The sequence below is a fragment of the Odocoileus virginianus genome, chromosome 29 (genome assembly GCF_023699985.2).
Source record: "Odocoileus virginianus isolate 20LAN1187 ecotype Illinois chromosome 29, Ovbor_1.2, whole genome shotgun sequence".
NCBI classification, from domain to species: domain Eukaryota; kingdom Metazoa; phylum Chordata; class Mammalia; order Artiodactyla; family Cervidae; genus Odocoileus; species Odocoileus virginianus.
Genome location: NC_069702.1, coordinates 37097041 through 37116883, shown reverse-complemented (window position 1 = coordinate 37116883; position 19843 = coordinate 37097041). Strand labels below are relative to the sequence as shown.

The window sequence follows — 19843 nt, the reverse complement described above, 5'->3', positions numbered from 1 at the left end:
ATATGTTGTATGTAGAAAATGGTAAAGCTATGAGGGCAAAAAGTTGCAGAGTTGGGTGCATGAAATACAATTCTCTATAGGATGATCAAGTTAGGTCTCTCTAAGGAGAAAGTATTTGAGCAAAGATTGAAAGAGATGTAAGAGTTATCTATACCAGTATCTGGGGAAAGAGTACTCCATGCAGAAGAAATAATCATACAAAACCTAAGGCAGAAGCATGCTTGGCTTGTTAGGTAACAGCGGGGGAACAGGTGGGGCAAGCCCCGGTTGAGAGACTAATAGAAGATAATAATAATAGAAGATAACGGGGCCAGCTCAAATAAATGTCACCTAAAAATAGGCAGGCTTCCCAGGTGGCTCAGTGATAAAGAATTTGCCTGTCAATGCAGAAGGCCCAGGAGACATGGGTGGGCAAGAACCCCTGGAGGAAGGAAATGACAACCCACTCCCTATTCTTGCCTGGAAAATTCCATGGACAGAGGAGCCTGGCAGGCTACAGCCCATGGAGTCACAGAGTCAGACACAATTGAGCATGCATGGAAAAATTAGCATAATTCCACCAACTCTCAGTTGAGATTTCACTTCTTCACTGCCGTGTTCTCAGATTTCCTAGACAAGGACATGTTCTTTTGTTATGTGCACTTAAAATTATTTCAAATGTGTATCATAATAGACATTAACAAAACCACACAAAATTTAAGTGTATGGCACAATGATTTATCCTTTCCCAGATCAATTATTAGAATATTGGCAGTAACTTAGAAACCCTTTGAATGCTTCTTAATCAGTCATCTCAAGACATAATCACTATCTTAGCTTTTAACAGTAGCTTTTGTTTTGCATGTCTTTGATGCTTATCCACATGAAATCATCCAGTTTGTATTCTTTTATATGTTTTCCTTCTTTCCTTGGGCATTATGTTGCTGCAGGAAACTGTGTTGCTCTTTTATTTTCATTACTATGTGTGTTCAGTCCATTCAGTCGTGTCCAGTCTTCGTGACTTCGTGGACTGTTGCCCACCAGGCTCATCTGTCCATGGGATTCTCCAGGCAAGAATACTGCATGGGTTGCCATACCCTCCTCCAGGGGATCTTCCCAACCCCCAGACTGAACCTGTGGCTGCCTGCATTTCCTGCATTAAAGCGGATTCTTGGCCCACTGAGCCACCTCGGAAGCCCTTCATCACTATACATTATTCTATGATTTATGTGTCCATCCTACCATTGATAGTCATTTGAATTGTACATAGTTTTCAGCTATCATTAGTAATGCTTCTATAGAGATTTGTGGACATATTGTACTTTTGTATTTATTTTGTTAATTTATATGCGGTTAATGTGTCCTGTATTAGTCTAGCAGCTCCATAAAGGCAAAGATGTTTGTATTTGCCTTTCCCCTTTGTATTTTCTACATTAAAGAGGTCAATTAACCAATAAAGAAAATGTAAGAAATTGATTCACAGTATTTCAGTTTGAATTTTGAAGTATTTTTCAATAGAAACATTTTTTAAGTGTCAGGTTTATTGCATCGGTTTTCTTATTGTACTTTTATTATTTTTGCTTTGTATGTTTAATATGTGTATTTTCTGACTTATATAACAAAATAGTATTTCCAAAGGATAAACATGACTCAATATTCATAAAACCAGTCATCTAATATTTTGAGAATTAGGTACTCCTATTATTTGAGTTCAAATATATTTGGAACATAACCCTTTTGTTAGTATTATAACTTTTTCATCCTTGGAAAAGCTTCTGAAAATATTTTGTTTCCTGTTGACAAGACTGTCATTTCTTTTTTGATCCCTAACTCTAATAAAGTAGCTATACAGTAAGCCAGAAAAAAAGTCTCCCCCCACAATGGAAAAATATTGTTCTGCTTTCTTGAATCATCAGACACTTAGAAAATACATTTGAAAATATATGATGCAAGAATTTCAGTTCTCTATAAAACTTCCTACTATATGGAAATGAATAAAGATCAATTGACTTCCTTTGTTTCCTTCAAAAGATAGAAAAGTCAAGATGGTATGTAACATGTAAAATTACATTGCTCTTCTTATAAAATTAATAGAAAATGTTAAGTTTAGTAGCATCTTAATAATACTCTGTTCTTTTCATCCCAAACTATTTCTTCTTACAAGATTCTGAATTAAGTAAATTTTTGTTACTAAACCTTCAATTTAATGCACATTTAAATATTACATTCCCATAAAATTGCAGTGCAAATAATTTGTTTTACCTTAGAAATTACAATTACTAAATTCTATCTAGAGTACACTTCTATGTATCTTCATATGTATCTTCTATGTATCTACATATGTATCATATGTATCTTTTAAATTGGCATACCATATTACATTTGGGGCTTCCTTGATGGCTCAGTTGGTAAAAAATCCTCCTGCAACACAAGACACAGGGTTGGGTCAGGAAAATCCCCTGCAGAAGCAAATGGCAACCCACTCCAGTGTTCTTGCCTGGAAAATTCTATGGACATAGGAGCCTGGTGGGCACAGTCTGTAAGGTTGTGAAGCATCAGACACAACTGACCAACTAAACCACCACTATTACATTTGTTTCTTTTAAATAGTTATAATGACTTCTGGCATAGGCATTTAAGAATACACTTAATAAGAACCAGTGATCATCATTAATTTAGCTCCTGATGTTCTCATGCTCCTGTACTGAAAGCTTGTGGAAGCTGTGTTTGCCAGATGCCAGAAATAAAAGACTCATAAAACCTGTATTACAGAAACAAAAAAAGAGTGACTTATGTGAAGGTTCACTGGGTGCTGACTTTATTTCCTTTTCTTTTTTCTTCATACAGAGCCGAATTCGTAGAATGTGGAATGATACGGTCCGAAAGCAGTCAGAGTCTTCCTTCATTACTGGAGATATAAATAGTTCAGCATCACTCAACAGAGGTAATTAGAGATAATTTTTCATATTTACTCTTTTTGTGATTACTTTAAGAAGTTCCTAAATGCATTGCTTTATTTGCAACTTCTGGACTTTTTTCCATATGATAGGAATATTGCAAAGATATAAAATGTGGTTGAGTGTAGCAGTGTATTCCATTATTCATAAGGCTTCTTTTTTCAATCCTGAGTTTTCAGATCTTTTCTGAAAGTAAGTTAAAAAGTGAGAAATTTCTTTCTCTAATCATCTGCCACTGCTATAAACTGGTGAGTTGTCAGGCCTCATTGGAAGCTGTGAAAATGGGCAATTATGTGGCTATATAGTCTGCTAAGCATCATAGAGTTCCACATTGTCCCAGGTATAGAGCAATTTCTTAGTCTTTGTGGAAGTAAAATTATACTGTCTAATATACTTAAGGCAACCTGTGTATTTGTGGAAAAATCCCATCTAATCTTAATATCAAAAAGATATGTTCAGATAATATTGGATATTTAAAGATACAGAAGGAAAAACCCACTATATGTAAATTTTATACACATATGTATATAATAATTCTTTTGGTGTGTATATGCTTCTGGTTAAAATGTTTCTGGAATATCATTTAGATTTTAAAAATGATGTTCCCTTAATCTATTATTTTGTTTGTGCTTGATCTTTCTTATTCCCTCTGTCTCTCTCCCTCTCACTTTCTCCCTCTCCTGCTCCCCCCCCATCGTAAATGTATGTGTGAGTGTGAGAGAGAGAGATTAAAATTAAATTGACTGCAGTAAAAATGGGTAGAAACAATGTGCAGAGCTGGGGTACACTACATTCTGTGCTGGGAAATCTTTAGAACATAGTTTTTTCTGGGGGATGGTGCTGGCATGAGCATATTTTAATCAGACTGTCCTAAAAGAGACTTTTTTTGATGCATACGTTCAGTGGTTATTTTCATGATTTCTTATGATCAATATTGTTATTTTTATTAGCTCCAAACTAGAATTGTTTGCTTTAAAACTGCTTCTGTCTACTTTGTGTTACATCAAATGCTTAGAAACAACTAATTCACTAATTATGGCTTATGATTAAGAATGATTCAGATACTGGTGTTCTTGATTACTTTTAGTCAAATAAGTTGCATCTTATTTATATAAAAGAAGTTATAACAAGTAGTGTCAAAGTTAAATTTGATTTAGGGATTCATCCATGTTGTATAAATCTTGATTGACTTCCATGCTTATATGTGTGGTAGTGATAAAGTAACTATAACCTAGTGATGATATTAAATTTTCTACAACACTTTTGCTTAAGTTAGAACAGTGAGTGCAAATATTCTTCCAAATATGAAGAAAATACATTAAAATAAAACAATTACCTTCTTGTATTTTATTTCATTTTCAGTTTTTTTTATGTAGTATCTCACAAGTGTTCTCTTTTTAAGTTTACTTTTATTATTAGTTTTATGAAAATTTAAATATGAATACTCTTAATTCTTTGATATACTTTCTAAATCAGAGCAAATATATTATCTACACATGCCTCCAAAGTTTAGGAAATAAATTGCTTTCATAGTGACAGATTTTCTTTTTACTTTAAATAATACATAGAAATAATACATTGAAAATGTATAGGATGTTCCTTTAAGAAAACTATTCTTTTTTGGAAAGCTATTCTTATTAATAAGATTTTCTGTTAGGAGTATCTTGCATCTAATGATCACAGAAACCATAGAATGTATTATTTAAACAAAAGATGAGATTTGATTGTAATAATGCACCATTTATTTGCTTACTGTGAAGACAGAGAAAACTACTACTTACATGAAGACATGTAGACTACTTGGCTTAGCATTGTGATCTAGATTTATATTGACATTAGAGTATGTAGCTTTATTAAAAAATATTTTAAATGAATAATTTTTATGACCTTGAGCTTAAGGTCAGTTGCATTGTATAAGATTGCTTTACCCTTTTTATTTCTTTTCAGAATTTTCATCAACTTGGACTATGTGCTATGTATGACTAGGTCAATTTAAAATATATTTAAAGAAAATAATAATATTTTGTATTGTCTGATTATATATTAAATCTGTTTTTAAAAATCTTCAGTTTTAAAGGATACTTCTTAAAGTTATTGAAGAAAAGGTACAAAATTTCTTGTGATATCCAGTAAGTTATTTGATGATGACTTTGGGGAGAGGGTAAAATTGACTTTATGATTTGTTTGAAGTATGCCTATGCAGTGATCTTTTCCTTCAGGATATATATTCTTCCTTTCACTCAGTGACTTTAATGGGGAGACATCATTAGTGATCTTCCTGATCTCCTATATTAATTTCCTAGTCCCCCGAGTCAGAAACTCCTCATTTTATTCTCATCTCATTATTTTTTATCTTAGATGAGCGCAGTACTTTAAAATTTTATTTCTTCATATTATATCTCTGAAGCTAGTCTTTAACTTCCTTCTTTAATCTTGTCTTGTTCCCCAGGGTCCTATCTTCCCTGCATTCAGGCGTGTGTATCATATTTAGGTAGGTGGCATATAAGATTCACCCTTCCAGATAAACACTTCAGTCACCTCAGCAGCATAATTATTTACATCTATGTATTCAAAAGAGTATATTCTCTATTATTAAAATAAAAACATTAGGCACTACATCTTTTTACATCTTCATATATTCTAACTTCCCATTCATTCTTAATTTCTTAGTTATAATTTTTTAATTTCCAACTCATTTTCCTTTCTTTCTAAATTAGATATTTTAAATCTCTTATGATTGTCTTTAGAGTGCTTCTGATCTTTGAAAACTACAAGAAGTTGTCTAAAAATTAGTCCTATTTTCAACTCAGGATTTCTTTTCTATTCATACCACTGTCCAATTCATTAAAAGAAAATTATCTTAAAATTCTGTATGTCTTATCATCAATTCTTCCAAACAAGAACCATTATTATCATCTACCATGCGGTGAATAAATCCTTCTCAATGGTTTATATTTTTTCAAATCATCTCTAATGTTTGGTTCTTGAACCAACTAGTTATATCCTATATATCAGATTATCTGTCTAGAATCCCCAATGTGATAAATTTGATTACTATTGGGATTGTGCTCCTTGGAATCAAGCAAGACTTGGAAGATTTATTGATAATTTTCAAATTTATGAAATCATTCTTATATGTTCTCTTGGGGATTTTGTTATTTGGTCACCTCATCTCTTTAAAAGCTTTCATTACATTGTCCTTGGAATATCTATATTTTGAAGATGTTTTCCAAGTGTTCCCTATACATTTTCGGACATTTTTCTTCTGATGACTGGTTTGCCACAATTACACACTCATACAAACCCAGAATTTCATGAAGCCAGTTCCCCAAATCCCAGAACTAACATCAAGTTAACTCCGCCCATGCCACTGTATACACAGGGAGAAGGAGCTTTTTGAGAGCCCTGAGGTGATAGTTGTTTACAGAGAGTTTCAGACAAAGTTAACTCTGATCCAAGCCATGTTTCACAAACCCCACAGGATAGTTTGTTCCTTTGTTCATTTAAATATATACAATTTGCATATACCTTGAAGTCATCTTCAGTTCCCAAGCTGCTTCCAGGACAGTGAAACGCTAATTCAAATTTTTGGTAGCTCAAAATTCCTGATAGTAGTAGAAACAATTTGTAGCTAAGGTTAGCTTTCCCACCTGTATCCCCTACCCACAGTCTACTGGCCAAACTGTATTCTGAGTGATTTAGATTAGCAAACTTGAGTTTGATCCAAATATGTAGCATTTGATGAGAAATTCTCTGGTAGTTCATTTATAATAATTGTTACATGTTTCCACTCATTTTGTAGGTTTATATAGAAAATGGGATATTTTCTGAAATGAAATCTTATTAGGCTCTATCATCATGAATAGTATTTATATCTCTCATTTCTTTTTGTTTAATAAGTTGAATTGACATCAGTAATTTCAATTTAAAATTCAAGATTTGGTAGGTAGCTGCTACCAATATGTCTGAATTATCAAAAGTTGCCTCCCCTGCTCCCAGCTGTGGATTGCAAAAATGTGCCCCATTTGAGTGACAGAACCACCAAAAAGGCATTTCTCCTTTTGGAACAATGACTTGGCTAGTACTGTGAATTTTATTTTCCCCTACTTCCCATTCTCCATCCCATCAACATCCCACACAGTGTAGATTTTTCTTCGTGGAGATATGACCAGTAAAGCTGTATTTATGTAAGCTAGGTTTAAGTGTTACATGGCAGAAGAATGTCTAATCTGTAGCTGTATTTTACATAGCAGTTTGACTATGGAGTGTTAACCTAGGAACTTTCAGTAATATGTTGAACTTCTCAGTGTCTTTGCAGTAGGGATATAATTAGTACCCACTTCAGAGGGACCTTGAAAGGATTGAGTTAATATATCATAGTTGCTTACAACATGCCAGCAACATAATAAATACTATTATTATTATTGTATTCACAAGTTCATTAATATTTTCTAACAAATGAAAACTGATTTTTGCCAATGCTCTCAAGTAATCAGATATTAAAATTCATCATTCATTGCAAAGGTTTCTTTCACTTTGTAGTTTCTAGTAATAGGTAGGAGGAATGAGGTAATTACCTGAATGTCAAGTAAAAGAAATAATTTACCTAATATGGTGTTCCCCTTGACAGTAACCAAAGGAAATAAACTAATAAAACTGAATTGTCTCTTTTGAATTAGAAATTAAATGCAAATTACACCTGCATAAATTGTGCTATTTTTGACTTGTATATATATTTTAGCATTGAGGAAGTAAAAGTAAAATATTTTTTCTCCCTACCTTAGATGGAATAAGCAAGCACAACCTTCTCTTTCCTCCAAGCCCTCCTGTGCTTCAGAGGCTTAGAGACACTAGCTCAATGTAGACAGGTCCTCTAGATAACCATATACATAGCAGAGTAGGAATATGACTTGTTCCCTTTTTAAATTCATGTCTTCTCAGAACCTATATTGTCTTTCCCAGGAGGTTGGTCACTGGAACAGATGAAACTTCACAAGAAATCACTGGCTGTCTCCTTAATATCTAGGCTACTAAACACATTTTATTTTTTAGTTTTTAAAGAAAAATGTAAATGAAAAGATATAAGTGGTCTTTCACTGTAATTAATGATTTATATATATTAAAACTACTAGAGTGAATACTCAAACTCATTCACTTTTCCTTATTAATGTCAGTAAGTATAATTTGGCTTATATGCATATGATAGGTCTTATTACCCCCAAAGCCTTGCTGTTTTGAAGGATTATAAAATCATTGGCTGTAAATATTAACCAGATTCAAATATAATCTGATATCTATTTGTGAAATTTGTAGACATCGTTAATCATATGCCTAAGAGAACTTGCATAGCTAACAGATCACACTGGGCTATATAACAAATTACTTTGTTATGAATAAGTATTACGATGACATAAGTGCAAATGCAGTAAGTATCCTATGCATGGACACATTTTTTATTTGAGATTCACCATTTTATTTATATCTAGTATTTTGTACTTTTATATTTGTGATTGTTAATGAGGCAACAGTGATTTCTGAGTTTCTTCCCTTTCTATGTGTCTTCAGTATTCCTAAAGTATATGATAAAATAAGAGGATCTCCTGTTTTAGGGAAATCAGTTCAATACACAAAAGCAAATTGCATACAGATTTTAAAAGTGAAATATTGCATCAAATAGATAATGTAACAATGCTACTAATAACCTGATTCCTTGATTCCTCAAGGAAGACCAAGTAATTTTCAGAATGAACTTTCCATTGCAATATGAGATATATTAAATATTGATCTCTAGTTAGTCTGGGGCATATGTTCTTGCTATAAATTGTTAGCAGGAACTGAAAAAGAAAAACCTTTAAAATGCTTGCCCAGTGAGTCCTACTTATGTTTTGCTCTTAACTTTGTCCCTTTGTTAGGAATCCTTGAAATCCTTGAAATCATCCAGGCTGTTGCAGCCAACAATACAATAGTAAAAATGATGTTAGTACTTTTGTTATTATTACTATAACTTTTAAAGATCTCTTCACAAAGAGGGTTATTTATGTAGTGTCGATTTCTTATTTTTATAGAATATGATCTTTCTCCCATTATATTTAATTTATAGTTAGCAGTATCTCTTACCGCTTTGTTATAAACCAAACAAGCCACAGTGAGATACCTTGATAACTTCTAAATATGGTGTTATAGAACATTTCCAATTAGTTTTAAAGTACTACTGTTTTGTGTAAGTTGCTGAGGATGTAATATTATTTTTTTAAGAGACCAATATCTTTTTTGAGAACTAAATATGAATACTCCAACTTATCTTCAGAAATTACTGGTGTTCTTTTCTCTGCTAGAACACAATATGCTCCTCTTTAGCCTTCATAAAGTTGAGATTTCTCCATTATTGTGTGTAACTGTCATTTTCTTATTGTACACTGTTCATTATTTATTATCCATTATCTTTATACCCATAAATAACTTGGATTTCTTGGTAACTTGTCCAAAATCATGTGGCTAATAAAGTACAAAATCTAAATTCCAAACAAGATCTTTCTGACCATAGAGCCCTACTTAGAGCAATAAAAATTTTCATTATTTTCCTCTGATGACAACTTTCAGGAAGCTTACTGAGGATTAGAATTAGGATATTTTCCAAGAATGCATTTCAGAATGATTTTTATTACCTTGTATGGAAATAAGTTGTTCTTAAAGCACAATTATTCACATCTTTATTTCTTAATTGCCTTGATGCAATATTCATTTCCTTTCACTTTATTTTATTCTAAACACAGTTCTTTAGTGTGGATTCATTCATCCTACTCACTTAGGGAAAGAGGAACTGTAAGATATTGTGCATAAATGGGGGGATGGATTGACAATAACATTTTTTTACAAAATGATTTGATATTGAATGTGCAAAATTACTAAACATAACTGTTTATATATATTCAAATATAACTGCAGGACTTAGGTTGCAATAATTTTATGATCATTCTTTTTTCCTGGAAGTTCTCAAATACAAAAAATATCAAGAAATTTTATTAGTAGAATCCTTTTCTCTCTTATTTTTAATTTCTTATGTTTCAGTAAAAGGATGAATATTTTGATTAGAGCAAAGATTGTGTTAAAAAAAATCTGGTAAATAGCTTCTGCCTTTAATAATTTAGTTAACAGAACCAAAGATATAACTTTTCCAAATCTCTGTATTCATGAATTTGATGTTCCTTGAAACTGTGTCCTCTCAGAGGGCAGTATAATAATACCAAGAAAAAAGTTGCAAATTTATTTGAGTTGACTTCAATTAGGTAGTGATAATGTTGTAAGTTAAACTTACTAGCTTTATGTGTTAATTTCAGTTTTAAAAAATCTATGAAACATCTTCTAATTCAAAATCTAAAAACAAACAAAACTAGACTGTACCTCTTATCTGGAAAAATGCTCCTACTATATTACAAGCATAAAAGTTGTGATAGTATAAATGCAATATATAATATCAATATCCAAAGTTAATTGAATCATCACTTGTTCAGATTTTTTCCTAAGAAATAGATTATATTAACTTATATCTGCTATTCTGAAAGTGAATTGAAGCTAGTTCATTTACATGAAAAATTAAAATGTGGAAATGGAATGTATTTTTATCATAAATAAAGTCTTATTAGAAAAAAAATACTTAAATTGTCATTGCCAATAATTTTGTAGTATCCAAGTAAAATAGACCCTGTTTATTGCACACTGAGTCTTTCATTTTATATAGTTCAACCTTATATACAACCTGCCATTTAAAAGTAAGTATTTACGTGATAGGCACTCCTTTGATTTTCGTAATAGGCTTTCCTCATAACTTATTATTATAAAGGATGTGGGTTCTTCAAAAACTAAAACAAGTTACCCATCACATTCCTAGAGTAATTTACAACACCAGAAAATCATTGGAGAACTAAGATAGGTTTAAGATGATATTACAGATTGAAGGAAGAGAATTAGTCTTGATGTAGGAAAATAGAAACAATATGTTTCCTGAAATAGCCTCAGTCTAAACAAAACAGCATTGAGCTGATTATGATTATATGACAAAATAAGTTTTCTCTGAAAAACATTATCAAGAATCTCTGTATTCATAGACACCTTGTTTTAATTCATATCTACTTTTCTCTATATACTTTTTAAATAATGTTTCCAAATTTAAAATACAAACTTTAGCTGGTATAGGCTTCCCCTTGTGGCTCAGACAGTAAAAAATCTGCCTGCAATACGGGAAACCCGGGTTTGATCCTGAGTTGGGAAGATTCCCTGGAGAAGGGAATAGCAGCCCACTTCAGTATTCTTGCCTGGAGAATTCCATGGACAGAGGAGCCTGGCAGACTACAGTTCATGGGGTCTCAAAGAGTTGGATATGACTGAGCAACTACCACTAACTTTCACACACTTTCTGCATGTGAGTTTTGATAATTTGCACACTATAAGTATGCCAGTATAGGGCAAACAATTATATGAAAAGTAATATTTTCTGCAAATTGTTATTTTAGGTTGTTTAATTATTATATTTTCCTTTGTTCTGAAATTTGTTTTATTCAGCGAAAAATCACAAGCAGTTTGTGATTTACAAATGAATATAACTGTGGGAATAAACACATACCACATTATATACACTACATTCTTACTAAAAGGAAATGTGATTTACTGCTATTTTACCTGTGGTTAAGCACTTTTAGCTTATTATATTTGGGCTCAGTATTCTTTGTTTTGAGTACTATGCCAATATATTCAAAATGTCCAAGTTAAAAGCGTACAGAAAGATATGGCTCTGACCACAAAAGATGAGTTTTAGAGATGAATGACTGAGTAGTATAGGTTCATCATTTCTACTTGCAGACCATCCACCTCCTATTTTGTGAAGCAAAGACTCACCAAGAATTCTGATTTCCAGCCCTGCCACCATTGACTTGAGTAGTCAGAAAACATAAGATCTCTAAGAAGCTTTCTTTCAACTAATTATGTAAAAAATAACAATGACTATCTAACGGCATAAGTTTCTTCAATCAAGTACAACCAGGTTGTGTTGCATTGCAGAGCAAAAAAAAGAAATTATATATATATATATAATACTTTAAAGCTTTTAGAATAAAATGTATTTTAGATTTTAGGTTAAAGGAGTTCTTAAAAATAAAATAACAAACATAAACTATAAGGAAAAGATAAGATTCTCATCTCAAATTTAAGCAGTACTCAAAAAAAGTGAGCTACTGGAAGGAGATGTAAATAGTACATGTAACAACAAAATATTACTGCCTACATTGTAATGAATGTCTTCAAATTAATATATAAAATTCAACAATCTAATGTGTATGTGGGCAAAAGATATGAATGGGCAATTTTCAGAATAAAGAACACTTACAATCAATAAATATATGAAAAATTACTCCATCTCTCTAGTATTCAGAAAATGCGAAGTATAAGGGTAGTATGATATATTTCATGCTCAATCAAATTGGCAAAATGTCAACCAGACAATACTAAATCCTGGAAAAAATTTAAGAAATATGTACTACTTGTGAAAGTGTGAATTGATACACACGTATTTGAAAAAAATGAAAATGTGGGCAACATATGACCCAGTAATTTTACTTCTAAGTATTTATTGTAGAAAAACTCATGTATCTTGACAAGAAGACATGTATAAAGCCAATTAGCACAAAATAAGGGAGAAGAGATAGGTAAAATCTAGGCCTCTTGACTCTAAAGCTCTGAATTTACATATTAAAATAGAGGCAACACCTCTACATTCAGAATATTCCATTTTATACTGAACTAACAATAATCCAGTCTTTACTCTGGAGAAAACATGTCATTGAAATCCATATTAATAGATTCCCAGTGAATGAATTAGCTATTAAAAGAAACTGAAGTATCTCTCAACCATTTGAAAGAAATTTAATAGGCAGTTTGATTAAAATTTAATAGCAAACTTGTTGGCTATTAAAAGTGCATAGTGTGATAAATCAAGATGTCAGCTCTTCAATTTATGACTTTGGGAAAAAATGATGAACGAGCTTTTGAGTTTCAATAAAACATCTCTTCTTTGGCAGTTTGTAATTTAATTAATTGTTTGAATAAAAACAGTGAAAAAATATAAAGTATGGTTTCTATGGCTTTAAAATTCATATCACTTTTAAGGATACCATGCAGATTATGTTACTTTTATCATTATAAAAATCTTGATCTTAATATGGCTGTCTCTGTTTTATAAAGTAGCCCTTTAAAATTGAATTAATCATTGCTCTCACTGTCTTTCTGTAGATTGCATTTGTGTGCTGATATTGTTTTGTTACACAAAAAAGCAGAGAAGTAGGAAACAAAATATTTCAAAGAGAAACTGCCTATTGAATCAGTTCTCCATAGTTCTAGAAGTCTCTTTTATCTACTTTTATTTTTGTTATATAAATTAATATATGAATATGAAAAATAAACTAATTGAATTTACAGAAAAGCATTTGATGAAAAAGTAATACACTACTATAAGGTTCCTAATAAAATTTTGTTGAAACAAATTTTTGGAGAAGATGCTAAAATATGTTTGAAAGTCATTGACTTAAATATATTTAAGAAAAACTACCAGAGTAATTTTGGCCACCTGATGCCAAGAGCTGACTCATTTGAAAAGACCCTGATGTTGGGAAAGATTGAAGGCAGGAGGAGAAGGGGATGACAGAGGATGAGATGGTTAGATGGCATCACCGACTCTATGGACATGAGTTTGGGTAAACTCCTGGAGTTGGTGATGGACAGGGAGGCCTGGCGTGCTGCGAGTTATGGGGTCGCAAAGAGTCGGACACAAGTGAGCGACTGAACTGATAGCTACTAATACTGACCAGAGTCATGTGTGACCTTGAATAAATTATGAATGTCTCTGCACCCGTGTTTCTTTACATATTGTGTGATGATGGTAGATTTAGATAATGTTAAAATCTCATTGCATTGTAAATTCTTGGTTATAACCTTTTTCCATTGTTACATTGCAATTGATTAGGTGATACTTACATATGTAAGGTATACTTTGAGTATTTCTGAATCATTTCTTCCAGATTTCTTGTTTATTTTATAGGTCCCTTGCTAAAGAAAAATGCAGGCCTTTTTTCCTGTTTACCACTTTTCTTAAATACTTAAAAATGAAATAAAAGCCACAGCACTCGCATTCTTGTATGAGCACAGTTGAGTACACAAACATACACCTAAAGCATTTTACATGCAGTTTTAAGGGTTTCACAACTTTGTAGAGACCGTTTCCTGGTCAAAGAGTCCTTGCTTTACACTGAAGTTAGTATTCTAAATTTCTATAGAACATACATTATTGGTGAAACTGTTTTCACTTATACAAAATGAAGTCTCTGCTGTGGGCCAGTATTACTCTCTGAAGACAAAAGCACAAAGACATCACTCGGGCATAACTCTGCTTTGTGTAAAACTCTGCCTTGTATGCATTGGTCAATATATATAATGAAAATGACCTCCTACAAGACAAAACAAAACTATGCCAAACCAAAGGAAAGAGAACCATGAGGGTACTGAATGGAGGATGAGGTATATTAAGGAGGGAGGAACCATCTGGGTAAAGCTATTTTATTGAAAGAAACCAAACAGAACATTTACTATGCTGTATTTATACATATTTATACATATATAATATATTTATATATAAATATATATGGTTATATATATATTTATACATAAGAATTTTTAAATTGAGATATATTGATATGTGACTATTAGAGAATAGTTGTATTCAGAGGAACCATCTGGGTAAAGCTATTTTATTGAAAGAAACCAAACAGAACATTTACTATGCTGTATTTATACATATTTATACATATATAATATATTTATATATAAATATATATGCTTATATATATATTTATACATAAGAATTTTTAAATTGAGATATATTGATATGTAACTATTAGAGAATGGTTGTATTCAATTGGTTCATTGGATCACCATGGTCTTAAATTATACAATTTTGCCCATTTAATGTGATCAGTGTGAATGTAAGTGGATTTTTTTTTTTTTTTTAATGAAGTGTGAGGGGCAAAGGAGAGTGATAGTTCAAGTTATTTTAAGAACTTTTCAGTATACTTTTGTTAGCCTGCTGTCAAGAAGAAACATTGTTTGAATTATGTTTCAGAATCATATAATATAGATTCAAGTGAGGTCCAACTGTGATCTTGTTTCAGATCTGTTCTTCCCTTCACAATTTCAAAGCAGGAGAATCTGCCTTAGATTTTCAGTCCTCAATTACAGGTATCACATTGAACTGGCTAGGCAATGCTGTCATCAGGGCCTCCCAGTGTCAGAACACATATTTTAGTTTCCTAAGGAAAGATATGTAGCAGGTTTGTGGTAAAAGACTACACACTTGAAAAGAATATAGTCATTGTTCCATTCAAATTTTACTCATTCAAAAACTTTTATATCAACCTCAATATTCAGATATAATTTTTTAAAAAAACCTCTTTGTAAAATGACTACCTTTGATTTTACACTTAGTCTTTTTCAGTAGCACAGGGTCTGACAAAAAACTGTCAGAAAACCCTCTAAGTTTTCAGTGTGGAATATGAAAATCCTACTTTGTTTTCTATCACGCTTTTGCCAAAAATAAAGATTTTGTTCTTAGTCCTTTGTTGACAGCCTTGTTAATGAGTCGCGTATGTTGAAATTCAATACTAATTCCTTTCCTATGGTTTTATTAAAGAGCTAGTCCTTGTTTCTGATAGCAAATAATCAAGTTTGACTAGACTGTAGTCAGGATGTAATGAGTCAAAGAATTAAAGAACAGATATTTTTACATAGCCGCCTTGAACTGTTTTACCCTATTTAAGCTTTTTGCATCATAGTAGTATGTGCTATTTCTTTCCTCTCTAATTATTATCTGCAGTTAATATTCAGGTAGCATTTACCATTTACAAATAAATATATGAATATTGTCTGCTTTAATAGTTTCAGTATTTCATGGCAGACTGTGCTGTCCTCCCCCCCCCCCCCCATTATTATCTGCAGTCAATATTCAGGTAGTGTTTACCATTTCCAAATAATTATATGAATATTTATCTTTGCTTTAATAGTTTCAGTATTATGGTCATCAGTGTAGTATTAGAAGGGAATAAATCACAGTAGATGGGGAAATAGATGGAGAAACAGTGTAAACAGTGACAGATTTTCTTTTTTTGGGCTCCAAAATCACTGCAGATGGTGATTGCAGACATGAAATTAAAAGACACTTACTCCTTGGAAGGAAAGTTATGAACAACCTAGACAGCATATTAAAAAGCAGAGACATTACTTTGTCAACAAAGGTCCATCTAGTCAAGGCTATGGTTTTTCCAATAGTCATGTATGGATATGAGAGTTGGACTATAAAGAAAGCTGAGCGCTGAAGAACTGATGCTTTTGAACAATGGTGTTGGAGAAGACTCTTAAGAGTCTCTTGGGCCGCAAGGAGATCCAACCAGTCCATCCTAAAGGAGATCAGTCCTGGTTGTTCATTGGAAGGACTGATGTTGAAGCTGAAACTCCAGCACTTTGGCCACCTCATGCGAAGAGCTGACTCTCTTGAAAAGACCCTGATGTTGAGAAAGATGAGAGCAAGAGGAGAAGGGGATGACAGAGGATGAGATGGTTGGATGGCATCACCAACTCAATGGACATGAGTTTGGAAAAACTCTGGGAGTTGGTGATGGACAGGAGGCCTGGCATGCTGCGATTCATGGGGTCACAAATAGTCGGACACGACTGAGTGACTGAACTGAACTGAAATCACAGTAGGAATTATACAAATGACACTCTTAAAAAATTTACTCCAAGTATAAAACTACTTGAAAAAAAATTATTTTGTTTTAGTTTTCATATTTTCACAATGTCATGGATTTCACATAAATTTTTTCTTTAATTAAGGAAATATTTACTAAGCTCTTAAGAACTATCCTAGACATGAGATACAGAGCAGTGAAAAAAGCCCTATGTATTCTCTGTTTTCTGGGGTTTCCATTACAGTGAAATTAGCACATGAACAGGCTTTTCCCATACATAGTGTTATAACTATCTTCCTCTCCACCTCCCAACATCAATTTATTTCTATCTTCAAACTGACTAACCAGTAGGCTTAAGTTTTTAGTGGCAAAATAGTGACAGATCATCTGTAAACACTGATCTTCTTGGAAGTCTTCAGCAATTTCACAGTTATTAGAAGGGAAGTTTACAAATCAGAAGTTACTTGGAGAGAAAGGGGAAAGACAGGATAGACAGAACCTTGGAAAACAGTATCAGAATTCAAAGTGACCCAATTAAATTGGAGAAGCAGCCAGAAGCAAACAGAACAGACCTGGGGGAAAAGACAAATGAAATACAATGTGAAAGTGTTAGTCATTCAGTCATGTCTGATTCTTTGTGACCCCATGGACTGTAGCCCTCCAGACTTCTCTGTCCATGGGATTCTCCAGGCAAGAATACTGAAGTGGGTTGCCATTTGCTTCTCCAGGGGATCTTCCCAACCCAGGGATTGAACCTAGGTCTTGCCTCATTGCGGGCAGATTTGTTAGCACAGAGCCACCAGGGAAGCCCATAAAATAGGCATCACTTTCTAGGAAAATTGCCCTGTTTGGCACGCCAACAGGAAACATGGCCTCTTGAGATTACAACAGCTATGAGTGTCCATGAAAAGGTATGAACTTCTTACACAACGTGAATCAAATGAAGTATAATTGTTGAATTATTCAGATATTTCCCTCAAAATTTCAAACTAGCAAGCTCATAGAGCTTATCCATAGCCTTATAGCCTTTGCAAGACATTGATCACCAAACTGCACATCCTGCTCTGTAGTTCCTGTACCTGAGCCCATTCTTATAGCTCTTCGGTTTCAGGACTACGGTCAGTTTCAGTGACACTAATTATATTAGCTTTAAATGGTGCATGAGGCAGAAAAATGAGTGATAGTATAAAAGCCAACTTAATTTAAATAGTGATTCTTTTTCTATCAGGAAGAAAGTTCCTTAACACCAATGATAAAAAGAAAGCTGATTTTAGTTTTAAGTTTAAATTTTTTTTAAGTGTTTATCTGGTTTTAGATTCAACAGCAGTTGGATCTCCAATAATGTCACTCATTAGGACTGTAGAATAGTAGCTGATTCTTCCTTGCCCTCAGACTTGAAACAGCCTACCAAACTCTTGCAGTAGAAATGGATAGTGTACCATTTCGTGCACTGGGAAGACCCAGAGGGATGGGGTGGAGAGGGAGGTGGGAGGGGGGACCGGGATGAGGAATACATGTAAATCCATGGCTAATTCAATGTATGACAAAAACCACTGCAATGCTGTAAAGTAGTTAGCCTCCAACTAATAAAAATAAATGGAAAAAAAAAAAGAAAAGAAATGGATAGTGTACCATTTCAGCAACACTGTACCATAATAGAGCTGTATGCCAATCCATTGCTGCTATTGTTGCTGGCCTTTTCTAATTTAGCAGGAATTCATGATAAATAAGAAAACTTTAAAATTCAGTCTTCCTACATTAGTAGATTTCACTGATAAAAGTGCTTTAAATTGAAAATACTTTTAAAGATTAGGAAACCCCTAAGAAAAGCAGAACAGGAACTTTATGCTAGGAAAGATAGAACCAGATGGATTTATCTGTACAAAGTTTGGTAGTTTCATTAGAATCCCATTTTGGAACTCCACTTTTTGTTCTCTTATTATTAGCTTTTTTGAAAACCAAATTCTAAACAGAAACCAAAATTTGAGTCACCTGCTTCTTGCCTATGCTTGATTCTTCCCAACTTAATTGTTTGCTTGTTCTATAGGTCATCTATTTTTAATTATATTCTTGTATTATGTATTAGTTTTTAAGCTCAGGTGAATTGACATATTAGTTTTCAGTGTATGACATAATTAACTTCTTGTATATATTATGAAATGGTCCCCACGATGAATCTAGTTCACATTCATTACCATACATAATTAGTTTTCTTCTGATGATAACTTTTAAGCAGATCATCTTTTACATCGGCATAGGAAAAAAAGGGATATTTTCTTTTATAAGCTATGTGAAGTAAGGAAAAAAGTGACAAGCCATCTTCCGAGCCTACTGTTTGTTTTCCTATTACTTTCAATAATGTGTAGGAATGAAGGGAAATATATAGAAATGCACATGTAAGTCCCAGAGATAAAGATCTTACCCTTATTTGATCTATGAGAAAATATAAAGAGTTTGAATAATTTCATACTTTTTAAGTTTTACTCTAGTTCATTTTAAGTTCTTACACCTTTCATTTTTTATTTAAATTTTCACTTATAGTAACTTTAGAAAACAATTACTTGTATTAGAAGACTAACTTTTTTTATTTGAGAAAAGGCTGTGATAATAAGTATTACATAGATACAATTTACAGGTAGTTTGTTTTATAAAAATGTTGGGCAAATCAAACCGTGTCTCATTTTATCTTAAATTTGTGTAACATCAGCAATATCCATGTTGAAGATGAACAGTATTCAGTTTCTTATCTGAAAGACCACTATAGCCAACTCATTTTAGCTTTCCTTACTAATATACCATGTATGTAATTCATCAATGGAAAATAATATCCTGATGTACCCATTTTGTAATAAGCTGACAATCTGTCATCTCAGTGTGTAAAGACATTTAAATGTATATGAAATACAATTTTAACAAATATTCATCAAGCATATAGTAAGTGAAAATTTGTGTGCTAGTTCTTTGCAGAATGTGTAGGATGTAAACATATGGCTTATTTCCTGATACAACTGAAACCTTTCAGCTCTACAGATTAGACAAGCTTTGTCTGGCCATGAAATTCTCCAAGCCAGAATACTGGAGTGGGCAGCCCTTCGCAGGGTATCTTCCCAACTCAGAGATCGA

General features: G+C 32.7%; 1 protein-coding gene across 33 annotated transcripts in view; it reads left to right on the top strand.

Annotated features, from left to right (window-relative positions):
- Positions 1-19843, top strand: part of ADGRL3 (adhesion G protein-coupled receptor L3) — a 912058-nt gene that overhangs the window by 874954 nt on the left and 17261 nt on the right. For all 33 annotated transcript variants that reach the window (XM_070458356.1, XM_070458372.1, XM_070458374.1 and 30 more), the window contains one exon: positions 2827-2923. In XM_070458356.1, the coding sequence (XP_070314457.1) occupies positions 2827-2923 (97 nt within the window). The remainder of the gene's footprint in view (positions 1-2826; positions 2924-19843) is intronic.